At 48.9% G+C, this 23,287-nt stretch overlaps 1 protein-coding gene across 5 annotated transcripts in view; it reads left to right on the plus strand.

Annotated features, from left to right (window-relative positions):
- The window catches only part of TRAPPC9 (trafficking protein particle complex subunit 9), a 645,618-nt gene that overhangs the window by 409,992 nt on the left and 212,339 nt on the right, over window positions 1-23,287 (plus strand). For all 5 annotated transcript variants that reach the window (XM_087447411.1, XM_014788024.2, XM_087447413.1 and 2 more), the window contains one exon: window positions 903-1,013. In XM_087447411.1, coding sequence (XP_087303537.1) covers window positions 903-1,013 — 111 coding nt within the window. The remainder of the gene's footprint in view (window positions 1-902; window positions 1,014-23,287) is intronic.

A 23,287-nucleotide genomic window follows, 5' to 3' on the forward strand; every position in this document is an offset into this window, starting at 1 on the left:
GCTGAAGGTGTCGTCGTTTCCTAGACCCCTCCTGGCCGCCCCTCTGCCAGCCGCAGTCTGCAGCATTTGTCCTCATCACCCCCAAAGAGTTGCTGAGGTTCTTGGCATCGGACTCATCTCTAGGGAGGAAGGAAAGGTCGAAAGAGAGGCTGAAGGGTGAACGCCTTCTCCTCTCAAGGCCTTGTCTTCTTATTTGGGATGGAAAGTCTCCAGAAGCCTATTCTTATTGGCTAGAACTTTGTTCCATGGACCGTGTTGGAGCAGAGGTGATGGGAACTTGAGTACTTTACTTTTTACCGTCTATAGTAGAGAAAACAAAGGGGTGGAGGTTTCAAATGGGTGGTGAGTGAGTAAACCTACAATGTCTTCCAGAGGAGTGAGGTGTAGTCTCTACAAGAACTCGCGGTAGCTGTGTGCACAAATGACTCTGACACGGCTCTCCATTGGCCAGTGCCTGGCACCTTGCCTGGTACCTGTAGAACACTTGCTGCTGGGATGGTGACTCGGACATAGCATTTATTGAATGACTGTTTGCCAAGGGCCTCCCCACTGTTTATCTGACTTATGGGTCAAGTATTCTAGTCCTCACATACATGAGGCTTGGAGAACTCGAATTACCTTCCCAAGGTCACTTGGTTTGTAAAGGGCACAGCTGGGTTGTAAGCATGTGTCCCCAGGACCAAGGAGGACCTCAATGTCCAAACTCACTTTTTAGAGTTTACAGTTTTGTTCAGAATGAGTCTCAGTAATCCTTTATGTTCAGGGGAACTTGACATGTTGATAAATCCTACTTCTGACATCCTCAAATACTGGAAAATCTTTGGGGAGGAGAAAAAGGCAAAGTCACTCTCCTCTTTGGCTTGTCAAAAGATTCTGAACTTCCCTTTGTCTTTTCAACGCAGTACCCGGCAGTGCCACCTGCTCCTGGATGTCTTCAACTCCATGGAGCACGAGCTGACAGTCAGCGCCCGGAACAATGAAGAGCTCATCCTGCACGCCGGCGAGTGCCAGCGGTGAGTGTCCCTATGCCCCCACCTGCTTCCTCTCCCTGCTTTCATCACCCCACTGGGGAGGTGCTGAAATAATCCACCCTCAGACCTCAGAGGATGGGCAGTCTCGTCGCCCTGGCAGAGACATCATAGTCATTATCCAAGTTTGGTGAAAGAATCTGAAGTGGTTTCAAATTAGAGCCAAGGGTAAAGAGTCAGGGTAAAACCGAATGGTGTCCGTCTAAGCAAGCAGTGGCGTGTGCTTTCAGACACCACACCTGAGGATGCTGAGACATCTGGGCAAGACCTTCACTTTTAAATTCTTAAGAAAGCTGGATCTGGGCATACTGGGTGTTTATTTGGGGTCTGTATATCAATACCAATAGGAGATTCCTTGGAGGAATTAATGCCACAAAAAGCCAGGCCAACCTTAGACCTTTGGGAGAGGTGCAGCGTCACCCAATCCCAGTCCCTGGAGGGCAAAGAGAGGTGGCACCACCAAGCCCTGGCACAGGGTCCGCTATGGGATGTGGCCTCGTCCAGCAGGAGCTAAGTCAGAATTAAGAGCTGACCAGGAGCAAAGCCAGGACCACTAGGGCATGTCCCAAGGCAGGTAGAGCTCGGTGAATTAGGGAAGATGCTCTTCTGCTGTGGCAGGGCCCCTTCCCCAGGCCCCAGCCCACTCCCTGCTGGGCCTTTCCCTGGACCAGAAGCTGTGCCTCCAAGCCCAGCTTGGATGTCAGGGGCATACCCTTATAGATGGAATAAGATACAGATAAAATATGATTTTTATTTTTAATTGTAAAATACTTCAAACATGTAGGAAATAATTTAGAAACAAGCATACCTGTGTCACAGATTTAAGCATTTTGCTATATTTGCTCCAGATCTCTCTCTCTCTCTCCCTGTCTCTCCCTGTCTGTCTTTGTCTTTCTCTGTCTCTTTTATTTTAAGGAAATAAAATGTTAAAAAAAATAGTTAGGATTAACGTCATTAATCAGTGGGGGAAATGCAAATTTAAACCACAATGTGTTACCACTACATATCCATTAGAGTGATTAAAATAAAACACAGGCAACACTGAATCTCCGTGAGGAACTCTCATGCTTTGGTGGGAATATAAAATAGTGCAACCACTTTTGAAGAAGGTCTGGGAGTTTCTTATAAAACTAAACATATACCTACTCTTCGTCCAGCAATTCCAACTCTGGTTATGTATTCAAGAAAAATTTAAATGTGTGCTCACAAAAAGACCTATGTGAGAATGTTCCTGGCCAAAAATCAGAAAAAGCCCAGGTGTCCATCATAGGAGAATGGATCAACAAATGGTAGCATTTTCCTACAAATGGAATAGTACTCTGTAACAGAAACTAACAAGTTCCCGATACACACACCAACATGAGCGAATCTCAGGAACTTCATGCTGAGTGAAGGGAGCCTTACCCAGAAGAGCATGTGCTGTGTGATTCCATTTGTCTGAAATTCCATAATGGGCAAAACTAGGCTGTGATGGAAAAAGCAGAACATTGGTTGCCTCTGGAGAGGTTGGGGTGGGCTTTGACCAGGGAAGGGCACAAGGGGATTTTCTAGGTGATAGTTGCGTTGTATAATGTGATATTTGGGCATCGGTTACACAGGTGTTTGCATTTGTTAAAATTCAGCAAATGGGTACTTAAGATTTGTGCGTTTCACTGTAAGTTTTACGTCAAAAGAGAAACTATAATCAAATGTTGAACTCTAACTAATGATATGCACACTGAAGGATGTGGGGGAGTGCATGGTATCTGCAATAGTCTTTAGGAGGCCTGAAAAAACAAGACGCATGGATGGGTAGAGGATGGAAAGATGGATAGACTAAGTGATAAGGCAAATAGAGTAAAACGTTAATGGAATCTACCAATGGGCCTGTAGGGTGAAAAATTCTTTCAACTTTATATTTGAAAATTTTCATGAGAAAGTGTTAGAAAAAATACGCAAATGAAAAGAGAGCTAAGCCCTACTCCCTTATCCAACTCCTGCCCAGCTTGCTTTCTCTTCCCTTCCTCCTCAGGGAGAGTCTGTGTCTTGGAGGCAATGGCATTATTCACACCATGTTTTACTACTTTTATTGTATTTACTTATAGCCACAGCCAGACATTATTTTGAGAGTTTTTTTTTAACAACGTAAGTGTTTCCATATCATATATGTCTTTTTATTAACTTTAAATCAGCAGTATGCTTTGGAGCTAAACATAAATCTGGTTCTTTCATTTTGGCTGCTATTTATATTTTGTTGCATGAATACACCACTTTATGCATTTCCATGGTAATCCACTGTGAGGTTGCTTCCAGAGTATTGCTATGTAATATGATTGTTGTTAATGACATATGGATGCAAAGTCGGGCCCTGTAGCCCCATTGCAGGACTCTTTTGGACTGATAGGTGGAAGCTAGGAGTCCAGTGGCTTGGGGAGCATTTATGGCCTTCCTCTGAGGGGAAGAAAACACTCCCTCCTGAGATCTCAGTGCTCTAGTCCCCTGCAGAGGACTCACCCTGTGGGTGTTGGTATGTGTGTGGGGGTCATATGCTCCTCCTGCATAGAGGCTGTGGCAGCTGCAGGTGAATGTGTCTGGCTCCTGGGCATAAGGACAGGCTCTTTCCTAGGGTGCTGATGCATCCTTGGGGTCTAAGTCAGCAGCTTAACTGGAAGCTGCCTGGGCCCAGTGCTGTTGTCCAAACTGTGAAGGAAACTGTCTACTCTCTGCCTTGTCTGTCTTGTCTAGATGTTTTGATATAGCCCGAGAGCCTACATCTAGAGGCGTAGAGCCTACATCTACATTTATGTCTAGCCTACCTAGACATAAATCTAGTCTTCTTGTGACACAAGTACAAAACCTATTTTTAAAAAATTATAAACTGCCAAGCTTTGTTCTAAGCTTGAATCATTCTTGGCAATGGAAGGGTGAATGATGTTAATGATTGCATTCGTAAATAATCACAATTTAGTTGTGTGCTTCAGGCTTCTTTGTTGTTAAGCTTTTTACTTAAATTCTCATTTCTCAATGCTCGTAACTCACACATTTTTTATTCATTCATAAAATATTCATTCAGTAAATATTGGTACTTCAAGAACTTGCTTTGTGGTACCTTCATCAGGTTCCAGCAGTGCCAGGATGAATAATTAAGGACCCCTCCTATCCAGGGAGTAACAACACAGCATGAGGAGAGTCTCATGCAGCTGGGGCGGCCCCGCATTTCCTGCCTGTTGGGGGCATTTTGCTGTCCTGGGGTGGGGATAAAACAGAGGTCATGACGTTACATTTGTCTGGGAAGTCATCTTGTCCCCACTAACCCAGTGGTGACTGCCAGGAGCCCCGGTGTTTGCGGGGATGCAAGGAATCACTCCCGTTCCCTCTCCGAACCTCTCTGGCCTTCCCGGCCTTCTCTGGATCAGATACATGCTCTGCTCCGTGGAGGAGGTCACAGTTCTTTGGTTCTCATGGAGCAGTTCTGGTAGAGGAAGCACAGGTGCTTGTACTTTACCTGGCAGTGCTGGGAAGCACCTTGCAGAACTTGGCCATGAACACTGTCCCTGTACATCCAGGCCCTGTCTCCCCAGTGCCCTGTCTCTTCCCTGAGTCCTGACCTCGACCCCTTTCCCAGCTCTCCCCTTCTGCCGTGAGGACCCATCCCCACTGCACCTCAGGCTTTGCTGGGTGCTGAGGTGCTGAAGAAGGCTTCCCTCTGCCCAGGCGTGCCACTCTGAGGAGGGACGGGTGGTCCTCAGACTCCAGTTCAGTCTGTCTACCGTGTGGGTGTGGGTGTGGGTACGTGCACATCCCAGGTGTGGCAGGCAATGTTCTTACTGCTGCCATAGAAGTGGGCAGAGGAACAATGCTTTCTGCTGGAGATGGCTCAGCCGAGTCTCAAATGAAAAGCCATATTCCTGGAATCAACGTGGCTTTGACGCTGCTCTTTACAGAACCTCGGCATTCCTGGGTCAAGAGGCGTTTGACTTCCTTTTAAAGGTGGCCTGCGGTTCAAGAGAGGGACCAACTCCAATTAGATTGTTGAGGTGCCGGCCTCTCTCCCTCCCTCGTGGTAGAAAGGGGTGATCTCAATTGCCCAATACAAGAGAAATATGTCCTCAGGAGCAGAAAGGAGGAGCATCGTGCTTCCCAGGGGAAGAAAGGACGGGAGTCAGAGTCACTGAGCCCCGTGTGTTTGGAAGAGTTTGGGCAATGCAAGCCTCAGATCCTCTCATGTAGGAGATTTGTCTGCATTTTACTGATAAGTAAACGAAGTTGATCAAAGTCACTTAGTGGGACCCACGTCTGTCTGACGGCATGGCTGTGCTTGGAATGGCGATTTAAGATGGGCTGGAGCAGGGCTGGGGGGTAAAACCAAGATCTGTTCCCTTCTCTCTTCTGCTCTGCGCAGCCTTAGGTAAGTTGTAGCCAGCACTGTGAAGTCCACGGTCAAGTGTAAAGGCCGGCAGGAGAAAGGGTGGGGCGGGGAAGCAAACTGGGTCTTTGGCTTCCAAGATGTTCATTAATTCACTCAACAAATACTACCTGAGTATTGGGCAGGTGCCAGGCCCTGCCAGGAGGTGAGACAGTGAGTGAAGGTGGTACTGCCTGTGTCCTCACAGCACTGAGGTTTTGGTGTGGAAGGAAGGCGCACGAACAGGCGATTGTCATGTGCTGTGAGGGGAATTGAAAGCATGTAGGGAGCAACCCAACCAGACAGAGTGAGGAGGTGCTGGGGAGGCTTCCGGGAAGAAGTGATGTTAATATGGAACAAGACAGACAAGTCGGAGTCATCTAGGGCTGGAGAGCAAGGGAACAGCAACCCAGGTGGAGGAACAGCCTGCCCTAGGAACGGCATATGCAAAGAGCGACGTGAAAGAGTTCTTCACAAACTACATATCCGAGTTCTTAAACTGGAAATTCCGCTCTTGTCATGTGTTTCTTAGAGATATCTTTGTAATCTTATAATTTAAAGTACAGCGTTTCAGCAAATGGATGTTGAAAGTACCTCTCTACCTTCCTAATCTCTTCTTTAAAAGGTCCTTTGGAAATTAGTGACTCTCCTCTCAGCTTGTGAGTTTCTGTGGCATGGTTGATGCATCAATTCTGTAATTAAGGGCCATTAGTTAACTTCACTTTGGCCAAACACAATTTGTGGTCCTTGGTCTGTAGTGATTACATTTTCTGGGACTCTATACCGTCAGTTGTGACATTCAAGATGTTGTCCCCCAATCTTGCAGCTAGATGCCCGTAGTAACATTCATTTTTATCTGAGAGGTGGTGTAACGCAAGACACCATTTTCTCGTGCATTAGCTTCTTTAATCCTCACGACAGTTCTTCAAGGTGTGGGCAATGTGCCCATTTTTGCATATGAGTAAGGGAGCTCAAAAGTTACCAACGGTCATGCAGTTAGTTCAAATTGGAACGCAGGGCTGCCCAGTTACCACCCATACCTCTCCACAGGAGTTATCTACAGTTCTTTAGGCTATGTCCCCCGGGATTGGGCATTCCTCCTCATCCAATTTCAAAAGATGACCAGAAACAGTAGAAGTCTCTTTTGAGTGAAACAGTGTGAACTTTCTCAAGAAAATATAATGATGCCAGTGCCAAATTTACTGGAAAATTAAGATATGATAATTACTGTGTTTTTTGCTTAATTATCAAACCATTAAAATTAAATTTCATGACAACCTTCATTTATTCATAATCTCTTTTAATTTATGGTAATAAATGTTATCTCGTTCCGTGCTTCAAGCTACCCTGTTTTGTCCCACCCTCCCTCACACAGAGGCACCGCCTGCACAGCGGGCCTGGCGTCCAAGTGTCCAAACGTTGCCTCCCTGGGGAGATTTGTTGCTGGTTGGCTGTGAACAGATCAGCTGTCACGTGTCACATGGATCCTAGGATGGCTTTCATGCCAGAGGGTCAGGGACAGACGCCAGGAGCAAGCTGCCCCTGCAGTGCTCTGAACCTTCCCCTTGACGCTGTCCAGGCGGCTGGGAGGGCCAGGCTGTGGCTCTGGTTGGACCCTCACGTCTAGGAGGATCCCGGATTGAGCTTTGAGGCGGGAGCGAGAAGGCCCGGCTTCTCCACCGCTGTGGTGGTTGTGTTTCAGGGTCCTTTTGATCATCTGTGGGTGGGCTCCAGCCTGTGGCAGGGTGCTGACTTCATCTTGCAGTCTGTTTCTGGTTTCCTTTGTCTTCTTCTGCCCCTTGAGTGGTCTTAGATAAGCCTTCATCTCCTCTAGGTTTTGATTTCTTCCCCATCATATGAGAGGCTAAAACAGTGTTTACCATAGGAATGAAAGAGCAAATGCGGTGAGGATGTAATTGGCCCTAATTTGTCATTGCTATGTTTGCTGTGCCGCTTGTTCCGTCTCCACAGTATCTTTTGAAGTCGATGTCATTATCGTCATCCCTGTTGACCAGATGAAGAAACAGCTCAGAGAGGTGACCGGCTAGTGGCTGCTGAGGTCCCTTCCTCCTCTAACGCTTCTGATTTTTATTTTACATCACTCCTCGCAGAGGTGGTAGGGAGCAGGGAAAATAGTGGCAAGATGAGTCCCAGCCTGCACATCCTCTCCCCACATACCGTTCACCTGTGTGCCTGCACATCCTCTCCCCATGCACCATTCACCTGTGTGCCTGCACATCCTCTCCCCATGCACCATTCACCTGTGTGCCTGCCCATCCCCTCCCCACACACCATTCACCTGTGTGCCTGCACATCCTCTCCCCATGCACCATTCACCTGTGTGCCTGCCCATCCCCTCCCCACATACCGTTCACCTGTGTGCCTGCACATCCTCTCCCCATGCACCATTCACCTGTGTGCCTGCCCATCCCCTCCCCATGCACCATTCACCTGTGTGCCTGCACATCCCCTCCCCATGCACCATTCACCTGTGTGCCTGCCCATCCCCTCCCCACACACCATTCACCTGTGTGCCTGCACATCCTCTCCCCATGCACCATTCACCTGTGTGCCTGCCCATCCCCTCCCCACATACCGTTCACCTGTGTGCCTGCCCATCCCCTCCCCATGCACCATTCACCTGTGTGCCTGCACATCCCCTCCCCATGCACCATTCACCTGTGTGCCTGCCCATCCCCTCCCCATGCACCATTCACCTGTGTGCCTGCCCATCCCCTCCCCACATACCGTTCACCTGTGTGCCTGCCCATCCCCTCCCCATGCACCGTTCACCTGTGTGCCTGCATATCCTCTCCCCATGCACCATTCACCTGTGTGCCTGCCCATCCCCTCCCCACATACCGTTCACCTGTGTGCCTGCCCATCCCCTCCCCATGCACCATTCACCTGTGTACCTGCACATCCTCTCCCCATGCACCATTCACCTGTGTGCCTGCCCATCCCCTCCCCACATACCGTTCACCTGTGTGCCTGCCCATCCCCTCCCCATGCACCGTTCACCTGTGTGCCTGCATATCCTCTCCCCATGCACCATTCACCTGTGTGCCAGGTGCGTTCCTGAGTCCCAGCGAGCACTGGACGGCGCGGTCCTGCCCCCTGGAGTGCGTGATCAGTGATTTCTGCACAGTCCCTTCTCCTGGGGTTTATGCTGTCCTGTTGAACATTCCCGTTTATCCAAGCCCAGAATAGCCCCAAACTCAAATACCTGGCTCCAAGGTTTAATTCCTTCAAACACTCCAAAGAACTTTGTGAATCATTCAAGGAATACCTCCTTCTTTGGAGCCTGGTGTCATTGCTCGTTGTTATTTAACCGTACTTAAAATTTTTGCACATCCTCTGTCTGTGGGTGGCATACTCTGCCCCTCTCAGTCAGCAAGCCTTTTTCCTTGTCCTGGTGATCCCTCCTGAAATCATTCTGAGTTAGAAGACTTTGTGGATTTTCTTTGTACCTTCTTTGTCAAACTGGAAGAAAAATGGGAGAGTCCTTCAGAAACTTCGCTTCTAGAAACAAGGAGAAACCATCCTGTTCCATGCTGTACTCTTGTCCTTGCAACTGATCAATGGGGAAACTGAGGCTCAGAGTTATTTAGCAAGTCTCAGGCAGAGTGACATTAGAACCCAGGGCTCCTAATTCCCTGTCTGGAGCTGTCTCTACCGCCCCACTCCCCTCCCTCTAATGAGCAGTTTTTCAAGTTTTCCTAAGGGAAACCCAGATGGCTCTTGAATCAGTTGTAGCCCCTGATGATTAATAGGCAACAAAAAGTGTTGGAGTTCAGCCTGGAGAAGCAATCTGGTCACAGAGATTCAATACCTTGGGAGATACAGCCGTTTGCTGACTCAGATGACAGGAGAAATTTTTTTCTTTTTGTGAGAAAAGAACAACGAGATGACTTGACTGGGTTCCATATACCGTGCAGATTTCTGTTCCTCAGAAATCTTAGATGTAGGGTTTTTCTTCTGGGTTTCTGCCTGTGCAGTTCTTGAGCGTCTGCTCTAGCGATGACACGTCTGGAGTCCCCGCACTTGTGCAGGAGATGGCCCATCCTCACGCCCCCACCCTGGGCTGCAGGCCGGTTTTCAGCTACTCACACCCGTGAACAAAGGCCGAGTGGCACAGGATGGGGCCACACTTAGCACGTGTCCAGTCTCGGCTCAGCCACAGGCCGGCTCAGCTCTCCTGGGCAAGTTGGTTGGCCTTGTTGAGCTTCCAAGTGCTTTTCTTTAAAATGGGATAACAACACCTGTCCTACAGGTTGTTATAAATACAAAAGTTCATCCACGTCAGGTGCCTAGCTCCGTGTGCGACCCACAGTGGTGCTCCGTAAATGGCAGAGAAAGTTATCTTTCAGTACCCTCATCACACTTTGAAAACGGTTCCCACCATCCTGGCTGCCATGGCTGGAGCATGTCTCAGCCTGGGTGAAGGGCATGCATTTGAGGTTTTGTGTTTCCTTTTTAGGGAGATGGCTGTACCAGACAGTTGCTCAAGTTGTTATTATTTATAGCCTCATCTCCCGGGCTTCTCAGTGGTGTCTGAAGTGGAGACAGAGAAAGTTCTCATTTATGAGGAGTCAGAGGATTTATTATAAGGAATTGTTAACAAGGCCTAAGGTTGGTAACTAGGTAACTGAAAGGGTGGAGGGTACCACCCAGGCGGCTGGTGTAGCAGCTGCAGGAAGCAGCGCCGCCCTGGGGCCAGGGGCCAAGGCAGCCGGTTGGGATGATCACAGTTAGAAGCTGGGGACTGCGGGCATGGAGCTGACACTCGGTGTTCTGAGGAAGGGACGCTGGGGTCTGGGGTCTCAGAGGTGAGGTGCGATGTTGTTGGGTGCGCCCACAGGGATCAGGGGCTGTCAGGCAACCCTCAGGGAGCGACAGGAAGCCCTGGAGGGAGCAGGTCCCTCCTCCTTCTGTAGTCCCACGGCCTCCTCCCACACCCCAGTGGGAGGGCAGAAATGGGGCCTGCAGAGTCAATGACGGTGTAGCTTGCCCATCAAGCCCTGCTTTGAGCCAGCTCTGCCTTGGGTCCTCCCTGATCTCCCTGCTAGAGTTATGTCTTGCTCTTCAGCATGTCATGGATTCTTGAATGCTGTTTGTTATTTTCTACCTCATGTTCTCGTTCCTGATGGACTAGAGGTTCCCAGGCTTTGCTGCATATTGTAATTACAGGGGATCTTTGAAAAACAGTGATGCCCGCCCCACGCCCCATCCTGATCTGATTGGTTGGCTGCCACCTGGGCATCAGAATTTGTAAATCTCCCCTGGTGACTCTAATGTGCAGCCAAGTGTGGGAACCACGGTGCTAGACTGTGAATTCTTTGAGAGCAGTGTTTGTGTCTTATTCATCTCTGAATGTCCCCACCCCTTGATCCAGTGTCCAGCACATGGCAGGTGCTCAGGTAACATGTGATTGTGAGTGAGTTGGCTGTAGGCATGCTGCATTGTCATTCACAAGTGTCCGTTCCTCCTTGGGGGTCTTGCTCTTGGCACTTCCACTCACAGCCTGCCTCAGGCAGGAGGTTTTAAGCTGACCCTCGGGGGACATGGTGGTGTTTGTCCCCCTGGTTCAGTTCACCAGGAAGGGGTGATGAGTAATGACACCAGTCTTGTATTTTCTGTGGTGCTCCCACTCCCATCAGGGCTTGTCACTCAAACTACCAAGCCCAGTCTTCCCTCAACCACAGTGCTCCGGTTGGTCTGGGAACTAGAAATTCTGAGAGCTCAGCATTCCCTGCCTGGGGAGTGGAGTCTGGCCCCTGAGCCCCATAGTAGATCTCTCAGGTGAAACCTACCCACCTTTCTGGGCTGCCAAGTGTCTCTGCCCACCTGTTAGGAAAAGGGACTCATTTTATCTGTGGAAAGAGGACAGCGCCCTGGACTGGGCAGAAGTGTGCGTTGCCATCCCACCTTGGCCCATTCTCCGTCGTGATCCGTGACAGGTCCTCAGCGCCTGTGATGCTTAGCTCTTCCTGTTTCTGATGGGCAGTGAGGACCCCAGCCGTGCCCACCTCAGCACGGGGTCATTCAGCGAAGGTGCTGAAGTGAAAGGGGAGCCGTCGTTATGCATCCTTTTACTTAAAAACTTTATTTTGGAAAATTCACATATATGCAAAAGGTGCCGTAATAGTATGATGAACCCCACGTACTTCCCTCCCAGCTTCTACAGCCAGCAATTCATGACCAGTCTTGTTCTTCTCTCCCTGACCAACTTCCCCCTTTGCTGTATTATTTTAAAGCAAATCCAAGACATCATAATATTTCATCTGTGAACATTTTAATATTTAATGCTGGAATACCATATCCTGTTTTAAAATGGACAGTTCCTCAATATCAACAAATATCTAGTCAATGTTTAAATTCCCAATAATCTCAGTGTCAGATTTCTAAAACATTTTTTTGAATCAAATTCAAGAAGTTGGTGAGTCTCAAATCCATCTTTAATCTGTAGGTTCTACTTTAGTCTCTTTTTCTCTGACGCACTTTTCACTGACTAAACCAGGTCCCCCAGTTGGAGGTTTGCCAGTTGCATGCCTGTGGTGGCATTTAACTTGCTTCTCTGACTTCTTTTTCTTTATTCCTCACTAAATTAGTAGGAAGTCTAGAGGCTGGATCCTATTCAGGATATTTTTCTTTTTTTTGCAGAGAATAGCCATCAGACAGCACTGTGTCTCCTTATTTTCTTTTGGTGATGGAGCCATTACTATTTGATGTTTTTCTCTTACCTAACCCTACACCCTAAAGGCCTAGCAGGGAATTCTTATACCAGATGCATGTGTTTTCATCCCCAGTGGCTCAGTGAACATTAAGAAACCCCCTAACTCTTCTTCTTAAGCTCAAAACAAAACAAGCACGAAAGCGCCATTGGAAAATGACCAGATGAAGAAGTGAAGCTGTTTGCTGTGTGCTCTCAGCTCCAAATCATCTTGCTCATCAGATGATTAAGGCTCATCACTCAGCAGCTGCCCACGGAGAGAAACCGGGATCACGCTGGCACCCTTCAGGGCTCTCAGGCCCAGTGGGATTTGGAGACCCCGCAGCAACCTCTGGTGGCTGACGCGGCTCTGGAGCTGAATAGCCCTGGGCCTGGCAGCCCCCAGGGAGTGACAGTATCCTCGATCTCCACTGGAACTGTTTTCAGGGGCTGGGAGGAGAGTACGGGCAGGATGAGTTCAGGACTTCTGGGTCTTTCTGGCACAAATTAGCTTGAGTAGCATCTGTATATATTTGTCACACATTATGCTGCTTCCCCTATAATAACTTAAGTTTGTAAATTGTGTTTTTCTAGGGCAAGGGTTATTGTCCCCACCCGATGGCCAACTCAGTGGAGGTGAGGATGGGAGGGGGTGTCTCGGGGTGGTGAGTGGTTCCTGTGGACTGATGTGATGCTGGGTGCTGCCATGGCAGTGTGGGGGGACATGCGGGGGTGAGCTAGGCTGGGCCAGATCTTAGAGGACCTTGGATGCCAGGTAGAAGGAAATGATCTTTATTACATTTTTAATGAGGGATTTTTGGAAGGTTTTTGAAGATGTTCTTTGCCTTTTGGGTTTTCCCCATTTTCACCTGCGAGATAAATGACAACTTCACTGCTGGCTTGAAATCCTCCTGTGAGAGCCGTGGTTCTCAGAGTGTGGACCCCAGACCAGCAGGAACATCATCGCTGGGAACTTGCTAGAAATGCAAATTTTCGGGACCCACCCTAGACTTACTCTGGGGGCAGGGGCCCAGCAATCTGTAGTTTAACAAGCCCTCCATGTGCTTCTGTTGCTCAAAGAAGTTTGAGAACCAGTGTGTTAGAGAAATGCCGAGGAGTGCAGTCCAGGCTGAGCAAACATGGACACGTGTCTCCCCCAAAGCCACGTCCACGACTTGGCCTCCTGCTTGTGCAGTTTGGTAGAAAGTCTCGTCTGGGCAGCACTTGTTTTTCTCTGCTTCTGGTGGAAGGTGCCAGATCTTGGACATAGGCCCACTCAGAATCACCTCCCTTCCTTCCTGGCAGTACTTGCCCAGTGGGAGGGGGAGCTACACAGGGCACCTTTTGGGGATAGGGATGGGTTTTGGTTCTAATGAGTTGTGCACAGTCAGGGCTGCGGTGTTGTAGGAGCCCTTTGAAATGAGAAACAGCTGATCTAGGTCTGCTGCTGGGAAGGGAAGGCAAAGTGGACCTGGGAAAAATGCACACAGGTGCCCTCTGCAGAGTTCAAGCCCCTGGGAACCGGGCAGGGAGGACCGGGGAGGTCAGATGAAGGGCGCCTGGCATAGTGGAAGGAGTGCTTCAGCCTGGGTTAATGTCTTGCCTCTGCATGTGTCAGGTCTTCTCTAAGCCTCATTTCCTCATCTGTAAAAAGGGGTGGTGGTACGGATTAAGAAGGGGCATGTACAAAGCCCTTGTAGAGAAGTCAGTACAGTGGGGTACGTTTACTTTCCTTTTCTATGGTGACACTTCCGGGACACTGAGCCCTGACTGGCTAGATGTCACAGGAGGAACCTTGAACTCAAATCAACCTGGGTTGAGTAACTTAATTTACTTAATCTCTGTGACTTTAGTTTCCACGTCTGTAAAATGGGAACTCTAACACCTACCTTTCCAGGTTGCCATGAGGGTTAGGTGAAATAATGTGGATCTAGCCACGGTGGGCACTCAGTAAGTGTGGCGTCTCTTCTGCTGATGCTACAGCTGCTGGGTCCGCTGGGTCCTGTCATTGGGTGGTTCAAGCAGAACCTGGCTGGTGACAGAGACATCGCCTCAGAGATGCCTGACTTTCATGAGAGACTGTACCGCTGAGCCCTGGAGAGTCTAAGACCCTGAGATACGATTCCCGTTTTACATTATGTATTGCCTGTAACTTGTCCCCATTGAAACACACCAATTTTCCAAGCCCCATTTTATAACTCCCCTCTTAGGCCCAGTCTACACTGAGTTCACCTCTAGACGCATAAGTGCTTGAAAAAATACCTGTTGACGTGGGTATACAATAACTGAAGTGAACCTTTTCTTACTGTGGAAACATTTGCCATAAAGAGATTGTGACTCTTTTATTCCAACTGTCTCTGATTGTTGGAGCCATTTCTTCCTCCTCTCCTTACCCCAGGGTAGGCTGTGGGCCCAAGTGAAAGCAGGGTGGTGTCTCCTGAGTCAGTGTCTCCTACAGTTAGAGGAGGCAGAGGTGTGCTTTAGTGCTGACCCGGCTGAGGCGGGTGCCTTTGCAGAGGCCAGGCCTGAGTTGTAGCAGTGGAGAATTTGAACTTTGGCCTTTTCCCCCCTCTGCCTCATCTATAAGCATCTTGGTGATAGAAAATATAATTAAATTTCTTTGCATACTCCATTTTGTTTTGGAGCAATTCTTTGGGGTCTAAGGTTTTCATTTTCCCTGCCACCCAGGGATCCAGCGTCAGAATCTGAGATACAGATAGAAAATGGCTTGACCAATGCATTAGGGACCAGCATTGCTTTGGGTGGACTTATAACCAGGGCCATGGAATTTGATGGCACAGTTTGTGCCTTGCGTAAGTTGTACCTGACCTGGGGGGTCTGAGATTCCACCCACGTTCTGCTTGGGAGCTCTGTCAGGGCCTGTGTTAGCTTAGAGCAAAGAGTGCCTTTTTCTCATTGGCCTACTCAGAGGGGAAGCATTTTGCAGCATATCCACCCAGAGGGGATATTTCTTTCTAATGTACAGAAAGGCATCCTATGTGCTCCCAGTAGCCTTAGGTGTATCCTCCTAAAATGTGATTGTTTTCATCATCTTAATTTTATATATCTATTCCTATGGGGAAAAGTTTGGTAAGAAAATGTAAAATTTTGTTCCATGCAGAACCACCTTCTTGGTTCTCTAAGTTTTGGGTTCACCCCCATATCGGAGTTGTGCCATGGGTGCTTCATAAGCTAATAGAGACAATGTCCCCCCCAAGTTTTTGGTGGTGGTATTTGGGCATGGGGAGGGGGGAAATAGGTTATGTTGGCAATAGGGTGCATTCTTTTATACTGGAAATTTAAAATATATAGCTGGTGCCTTTGGTACTCATTCATACTTCCATTTATTCAACATTTATTACATGCATATCATCTTGCCAGGTGTGCTTGGTACTGGTGAAACAGCTGAGAACAAGGTGTAGTTCTTTGTGCACAGAACCACAGGCTCACAGCGGGCAGACCACCCACCCATGGCATGTGATTTGGTGCAGGGAGTGGCAAGGCAGGGGCTAGCCATGGGGCTGTGAGCAGGGTCTCATCCCCTAACCAGCCTGGGGGTGGAGATTGGGGACAGCTTCTCCATGGAAGTGACCTTCAAGGGAGACTGAAGGCCAAGAAGGAGCTGGCCAGAGAAGGGCAAATTGAGTGGGGGGCGCTTAGAAGAGGGGGAAGCCTGTGCCAGGCCGGAGGTTAGGGGGAGCACACTGGGTTCTGGAGGCCATAGGTTGTTCAGAGTTGGAGCCGAGAGGATGGAGAGGACAGTCCAAGGTGAGGCCGGAGGGGCAGCAGGGCCTGTGAGCCAAGGTCAAAGCCAAGTCTTTTTCTGAGGGGAAGGGATGGTCATGAGAGGGTTCTAGGCAGGAGAGTGTCAAATTGGCCTTTTAAGAAGTATCTGGAAGGGGGTGACAGCTGGTGAGCGCCTGGGGGCTGGTCTAAGGTAGGTCATAGTGGCTGCGACTGGGGGTGCCCTTCGGTGCTGAAAGGAGAGGCTGGATTCCAGAGATCCTTGAGAAGGAGGAAGACTTGGCAGGATTTGTGGGTGTGGGGTGTGGAGAAGGGAAGGAAAGCTTCTAGTTTGGGCAACTGGGTGGGTGGTGTTGCCATTCACTCACCCGGGGAATGCAGGGGACGGAGCCGGGGGGGGGTGGATTCCGCAGTGTGTAGGGGCTACAGCCACGTGGCTGCTGTCCTTACAGGTACAGCCGGCTTCCTGCCACACCACAAATGCCACACTGTGACCTCAGGCAAAGAGCACTAGGCAGGGAGTCGAAGGTCTGGCCTCTGATTGCGTCTCTGCCACAGGCTTGCCCTCTGAGCCTGGGCTTGCCATTTCGGTTTTGTAAATTCCCCAGTCCAGCAAATGGAACCTCTGTTAGGTCCCGTGAGAAAATAGAAGTGGAGCTGATTATAACTTACAAGGCACTTGGAAAATTTGACCATTTTTATTCTCTTCCCTCCTGTGAGTGAGACCGTGGGGGAAGGCAAGAGAGAGCCAAGCTCTTCCCCCGTTTCCTGGGAATGGGCATTCCGTACAAATGGGCACCTTTCTCTGGAGTTCCACAAGGAATCTCAGGGTGCTAGGACCTGGTTCTCAGCCCTCACCTGGCTTGTTAACCAGTAAAGCTCAGAGAGGCTTCTGATGCCAGAGCTGGGACATGGACCTCCGCTGTGGGACTCGGGAGGTCTGTTCTTCCCGTTGGGGCATGGCTGGCACCTCTGTTTCCCTGGTTTAGGAGACTCTTCCTGTTCAACCCCACACCCTGCTTTTCAGCCCAGAAATGAGACCCAAATCCCACTGTGGGTGGGAGAAGAAGGAGAAAGAGAAAGGTCAGACACTCATCCCTGTCTGCACTGTGCGGGTGGGCTGGGCCTGGGCAAGCTGGGCCCCACCCAGGGCATGGACCCGCCTGGATGGGCAGGGCTGATGCCACTGCAGGGACTCTCCTCTTGGGGATGATGGTCTTGTCTAAGGTATGCTATGGCTTCTCAGCAGACTGATTCATGGCCCAGAAAAATCGCTGTGTTCTTTCTCGGCCTGTGGCTTACACAACATTTTTCACATAATAAAAGAGTACTTCAGAGTTGAAAACTGGCTGGAAACGTGGGTAACAAGGCAGTGTCCTGGAGCAGAGTGCTTGCCTATTAGAACCGTTGGTGGCAAAACCAAAGTGAAATGGGGCTGACATAATGGAGTCATTTAATTTGTGTCAGTTCAGAAAGTCTCCGTGAAGTTACATTAACTCTGAAGACCTATTAGCCACTGGAACCTGCCCAAGACAGACACAGTAAAACCAGCGCTGTCAGAGGAGAGCTTTCTTTGGCTTCTAGAGCGTGGACCTTAATGCCTGCTGGCATTGGAGGAGAAGGAGCATCGCAAGGCTTTCCGCACTATTTGCTGACACCTTCGTACTATACACGGTCACATTTTATAGCCCTGCTGCGTTAGCAGAAGGCTTTCAGATCTATCATGTCACCTCCCCGGTTCTTATCATATTCTTCCTGCTTGCCCGCTGAGGAAATTGAGGCTCAGTGAGATCAAGTGACTGCCCCAGGTGACACCACAGCTGCATCCATGCCAGGGTTTGAACTGTGGTTATAAGACCCAGTTTACCACGGTGAGCTCCACCCTGCTTGGCTGACTTGTTCATTCTATCTGTGAATCAAGAGCTCTTACCAGGACCACGCTGTGTGCCGGGCACTGGAGATGCAGATATTGAAGGACCGTGGCTGTGAGGACTTCAGACAGTACTGGGAGGGAAAGGTCAGCGTCTCGACAGTCAGAATACGTCAAGGGAGAGGCTGCTCTCACTCCAGATGAGAACAGGCTGGGGAGGGGGAGGATACGTTGTGTCCCCTTCCTGAAGCAGTGACCCTGCATGTTAAAGCCTGAGAATAGGCCTTGCCCATTCGGGGCCATCTTGTCAATTGCCTGCCCTAATCTTTCAGTTTGGAAATGAATATACTGTGTATGTATTAAACATGCACAATACGGGTGCCATGGGTATACACGTGTTCAGAGATATGTGAGTTTATTTACATATGCCTGCACACATGCATAAAACTGTGAGTGTTATTCTTACCATCTTCCAAATATTGTTGTAGCCCATGGGTTTATCTGAAGTGCAGTCGTAGCTGATATTCTCTCCACTTCAGAAATAGTGGAAAGGCCATGAGCTTCAGGCCACAGAGATCTGGGTCAGAGTCCTCCCTCCACTTTTGCACGTTGTGTAATCTTGGGTAAATTACCCTCTGAGCATCAGATGATAATACCTGCCTGGCCAGGTGAGTGTGAGGATTATTTGAGTGCATACCTCTCACGTACCTGGCATAGAGCCTGTCTAGATTTAGTAACTGTTACACAAATGGTGGTCCACTTCTCTTTTCTTAGAGAAACTTAAGAGTACTCTTCTGTATCAGTAATACATCATTCTGAAGAGGAAAAGAAGCAAAGGCCCTTTAAGGTGAGGTTTGCAAGTAGACCACATCTACCTTCAGGAATGTGCGACTTTGTTGATGTATGATATCGGTTGTCCACTAGCAACAGTATACGACAATAGTCGTATTGTCCCCTCCAACCGTGTCCTCCCACCTGACATCAGGGTCGTCCTGGAGATCCCTGAGATTCAAGGAAGACGGGGGACAGACTGGGCACCCCATCCTAGGAAAGAACTTAAGACTCCTGATAGTGGGAGCCTGTTTCCAGGACTTGTTAGGGACCAGAGGACGCGTAATCAGATAATAAGGAGGCACTGAGAAGTGGGGAGATTGTAAGGCCATGGGGCAAGGCTGCAGACTTCTCAATTTAACAACAACAACAAAAAAATCCCATGCTTATGTCCTTGTGCACCCCTGCTCCCCCAAGGCCAGTGTTTTATTGGGGAAAGGGGTGGTTTTTTTTTTTTTTTTTTTTTACTTTTGCTGTTGTATATTTGGACAAATGTATAATGACGTGTATCCACTGTTATAAAATCCTCTGTGCTCCACCTATTCATCCTTCCATACCCCCAACCCTTGGCGACCACTGATCTTTTGACTATTTCCTTAGTTTTGCCTTTTGCGGAATGTTGTATAGCTGGAATCATATGGTAGATAGCCTTTTCAGATTGGCTTCCTTCACTTTGCAATATGCATGTAAGGTTCCTCCATGTCTTTTCATGGCTTCATAGCTCATTTCTTTTAATGCTGAATAATATTTTGTGGGAGGGACCACAGCTAATTTATCCATTCACCTACTGACAGACATCTTGGTTGCTTCTAAATTTTGGCAGTTATGAATAAAGCTGCCATAAACATCCAAGTGCAGGTTTTTGTGCAGACATAAGTTTTCAACTCCTTTGGGTAAATGCCAAGGAGTGTGGTTGCTGGGTCATATGGTAAGAATATATTTAGTTTTATGAGAATCATTGTGGATTTTTAAAAGCTAAGAACAACGCATGCTTTTTTGCCTTTTTCATTGTACTGTTTCCAGTTATTGTTCCATAGCAGGAGGAAAAAACAAGAGAGAAGAAATGCTGGAGGAATACAACATACAGCATTGTAGGGGCTGGAGGCCATGAAGAGCATGGCCTGCCCAACCCAGTCTGCCTAATTATCCCTGCACCTTTAAGACCCCCGGGGCCTCCCGCTTCTCCAGCACTTGACCCACACATCCCCTCCATCTCATGCTGCAACACTGTTATTTGCTTACATGTCTCTTTGCCCTGGGAGCCACCTTTGGGAGGGGGTCGATCATATTTTCATCATCTCTGTGCTGGACCTGGCCCAGCAGGAGCTGAATTGAATCACCTTCTGTATCATTCGGTTTAGGCTAAGTCACTCTGCAGTAACAAAAGACCCAGAATCTTAGTTACTTAGCACAACAAAAAGATTTGTTTCTCGTTCAAGGTTTGTGTGCATCACCCGTTGGTTTTAGCTCTGCTCCATTTTGCCTTCGTTCATGACCCGTGTCCTCTCTGGGGCACGCTGGTTTTGTGGCAGAGGGGAAAGAGAAGGGGAAGGCCCTGCGTGATAGCTCAGGAGCCTTCTGCTTGGATGTGGGCCAGGTCACTTCCTGCACGTTCTGTTGATGGGAGCAAGTCTCCGGGCAGCCTGAAAACAAGGAGGCGGGGCGGACAGTCCTGTAGGAAGGGGCACCGGGCGTTTGGACAGTGTTACAGTCTGCCATACTTCCTTGCAGTTAAAGGGAAACGGCCACACTTCCTATGGTTTTCTGTCTCCATCTTTTTTTTTTTTTTTTTTTTTTAAATGTTTATTTATTTATTTTTTCCCCCAAAGCCCCAGTAGATAGTTGTATGTCATAGCTGCAGATCCTTCTAGTTGCTGTATGTGGGACGCGGCCTCAGCATGGCCGGACAAGCGGTGCGTCCGTGCACGCCCGGGATCCGAACCCGGGCCGCCAGCAGCAGAGCGCGCGCACTTAACCACTAAGCCACGGGGCCGGCCCTCCATCTTTCTTTTTTTCCCCTCTTTAAAGGATGCGTGCTTCTTTCCTATATTAGCATATCACCTTACAGTTGACTCTGCTTTCTTTCATTCTTTCCCATGTTCATTCAGAAGACGTTACCAGAGCTTACTGACGTTACTTAACAGACATTACCGAGTTACTGTCATGTATAAACAGCACGGAGGTGTAGAGCTGGGAGGGGCACGTGGAAATACCCACTTAACCATGCCTGGAGCACACGTGTGCTCGGCGTGGAAATGAGCCTCTGTGACTTTGATCAGGGTTTACTGAGCGCCTATTAGACCCATGCTACCCTGGCAAAAAAGCGTGGTCTCTGCTCTCAGAGGGTTTTGTTTAGCGGACTCAGAATCCGACACCCAGCAAGTGCCAGGCACTAAGCGGCTGGCTTTATATACTTGCTCTCAGCAACGTGTAGAACAGGCAGTCTTGTACCCATCTGGTAGAGGGAGAAACTGAGACTGTGGCTGCCCTGCCCCGTGGGAGAGATGTGGGCGGGGCCCGAGTCCTCACGTTTCCCACCACACTATCCACCCAGATGGAGATGCAGGTCATTTGGCGTCTGGTCTCCTGCTCTGGGGTCGCATGGCACGACCTCTCCCTGTGTCCAGCTCCCTTCTAGGGCTAGAGACGGTCAACCAGGGGTGTTGTCTTGCTCACCCTTGAGCCCTCACCCCTGACATAGGGCCTGGCAGGAAGGAAGTGCTCCTTGGTATTGGCTGAACTCTGCTTTCTTCATGGCTTCTTATTAGCATCTTTTTTTAAAGATTTTTTTTTCCCAAAATTGTTATGTACCAAGGATCTTTTCCTCTTTAAAAATCCTCCCTCAGTGAGAACCCAGGGTGTTGTGCTTAGAAGGCATTGTAATGGATGCCGCCCAGCCCTCCAAGATGTCAGTCTGCCTTGCTTCCTTCACCGCTATTTATTGGTGATTAGGTTAAAGGAAATTCTTTTATTTCCAATTAATCCTCCCTCATGAACCTGTTCTGCATTCAGCACACAGCAGACTCCCTACTTAACATGTAGCTTCCTCTCTCCCCTCTGGGATTCTTCTCTATTTTTAAAAAGTAATTGCATTGTTTGTGTTTGCTCCTTGTGTTTTGGGGATGTTTCCGGAACAAGGAAGCAGAGGTTATGGTTGATGAATGCTAATAGACACCTTGATAGAAAAATCTTAGTTAGCCGCTGTGAGCTGGGAGCTCCTGGAGACCAAGAGGCGAAGCTTCTGTGCTTTGGGAACCTTTGTTCTTGATAAATACTTCTGACTATTAAAAATTCATGAAGGCATAATTTTCTGCTAAACGGGACCTCAGGACCACCTTGTCAGCCCTCATTCTGCAGCTCCATGCACGAGACTTGTGGTGCCTCCGCCCAGGAGGGCGTGTGCAGACCCCAGTCTGTTCAGCGGAGGCCGGGGGCCCGGAGGAGCTGTTGCTTCATCCTGTACATTTAGCCTGGAGAAAAGGTAATTTTTCAAGGGTTGTCATGTGGGAACAATATGTAACCTCCGAGAGCAGAACAAGGTCCAGTATTGTAAGCAACAGAGGGCACAGTTCAGAATACACAAGAATATTCTACATGCTCATTTTCCATTAACAACACTTTCTAAATGCCTGAGTGTGTGAAGCACTGTGCTGGGTGTCCAGGGTCTCTTGATGAATGAATGAGCTGTACACTTGCTCTGTAGTTACAAGTGGTGCAGAAGGGAGGTGGGCTGTGCTTCCCCCAGAAGTGCCCGCTCTAGGGACAGCCAAGTCAACGGAGATACCACCAGCCAGGGCAGGCTTAGAACAGACACAGCCCGGAGGGCCCAGGGGCAGTGCAGTGCCCTCACCCTGCCTTCATTGGATCAGCGTAAAGTGAAGGTTCCACCTCTGCTCAGCACCGTGGAAGAAGTCAATTGCTGTTGGATAATTTTATGGACAGCATTCGTCTGCTGCTTTCATTGAATAATCTTCTCAAGTGCATGTACTAATAGTGCTGGGGTCACAGTTCCTTGGTAGAAATGTTTAGTATTTTAGGTAAATTAAAAATCTGGCCTCTATCAAGCATTATCTACCTTCAAGCACTCAGCAAATTTTGGGAAAAAACAATCTTGCCATTAAGTTGAAATGGGTATTTGAGATCCCCAAAGCCCAGACCCCTCATTACAGATGAGGATCCTGAGGCACAGAGAGGCCAGAGGGGCTTTCCCAAGGTCTCATCGCCAACTGGTAGAGGAGCCCAGACTAGACTTGGTGTTTTGATTTGTAGATCCCAGCTACCTATCTTCCCCAGGGCTGTGGATTCTTAGTGGGGGTTGACCAGGGGCTCTGAGAGAGGGTGTGCTCTCAGAGTCAAGTGTGAGCCAATTCTCTGTGCTGTACCCTTTCCCTGCGGGAACAGATGCCTCCCTTCTGTCAGTCTGGAGGATGTCTGCTCATTCTCCCAGACCCACTCCGGGCATTCCCTCTTCCAGAGATCTTCCCTGACCTCCTGAGACACTTCCTTTCTTCTCAGTGTCCTCTAGCTCCTGGTATTGGCCCTGTTGTTAAGACTCCTCTCTGCCATTGCTGTGTGTCTACACGTGTCTCTCCCCAAATGGGTGGGAGCACTGGGAGCAAGGGCCGTGCCTTATTTATTTTCCATGTCCCCAGGGCCCAATGCAGTAGTATGTGGCTAACAAGTGTGGTAGCAGAGTAATGCCCCGCTCACCCCCAAAG

The sequence above is a fragment of the Ceratotherium simum genome, chromosome 23 (genome assembly GCF_057802395.1).
Source record: "Ceratotherium simum simum isolate JZ-2026a chromosome 23, ASM5780239v1, whole genome shotgun sequence".
Taxonomy (NCBI): Eukaryota; Metazoa; Chordata; class Mammalia; order Perissodactyla; family Rhinocerotidae; genus Ceratotherium; species Ceratotherium simum.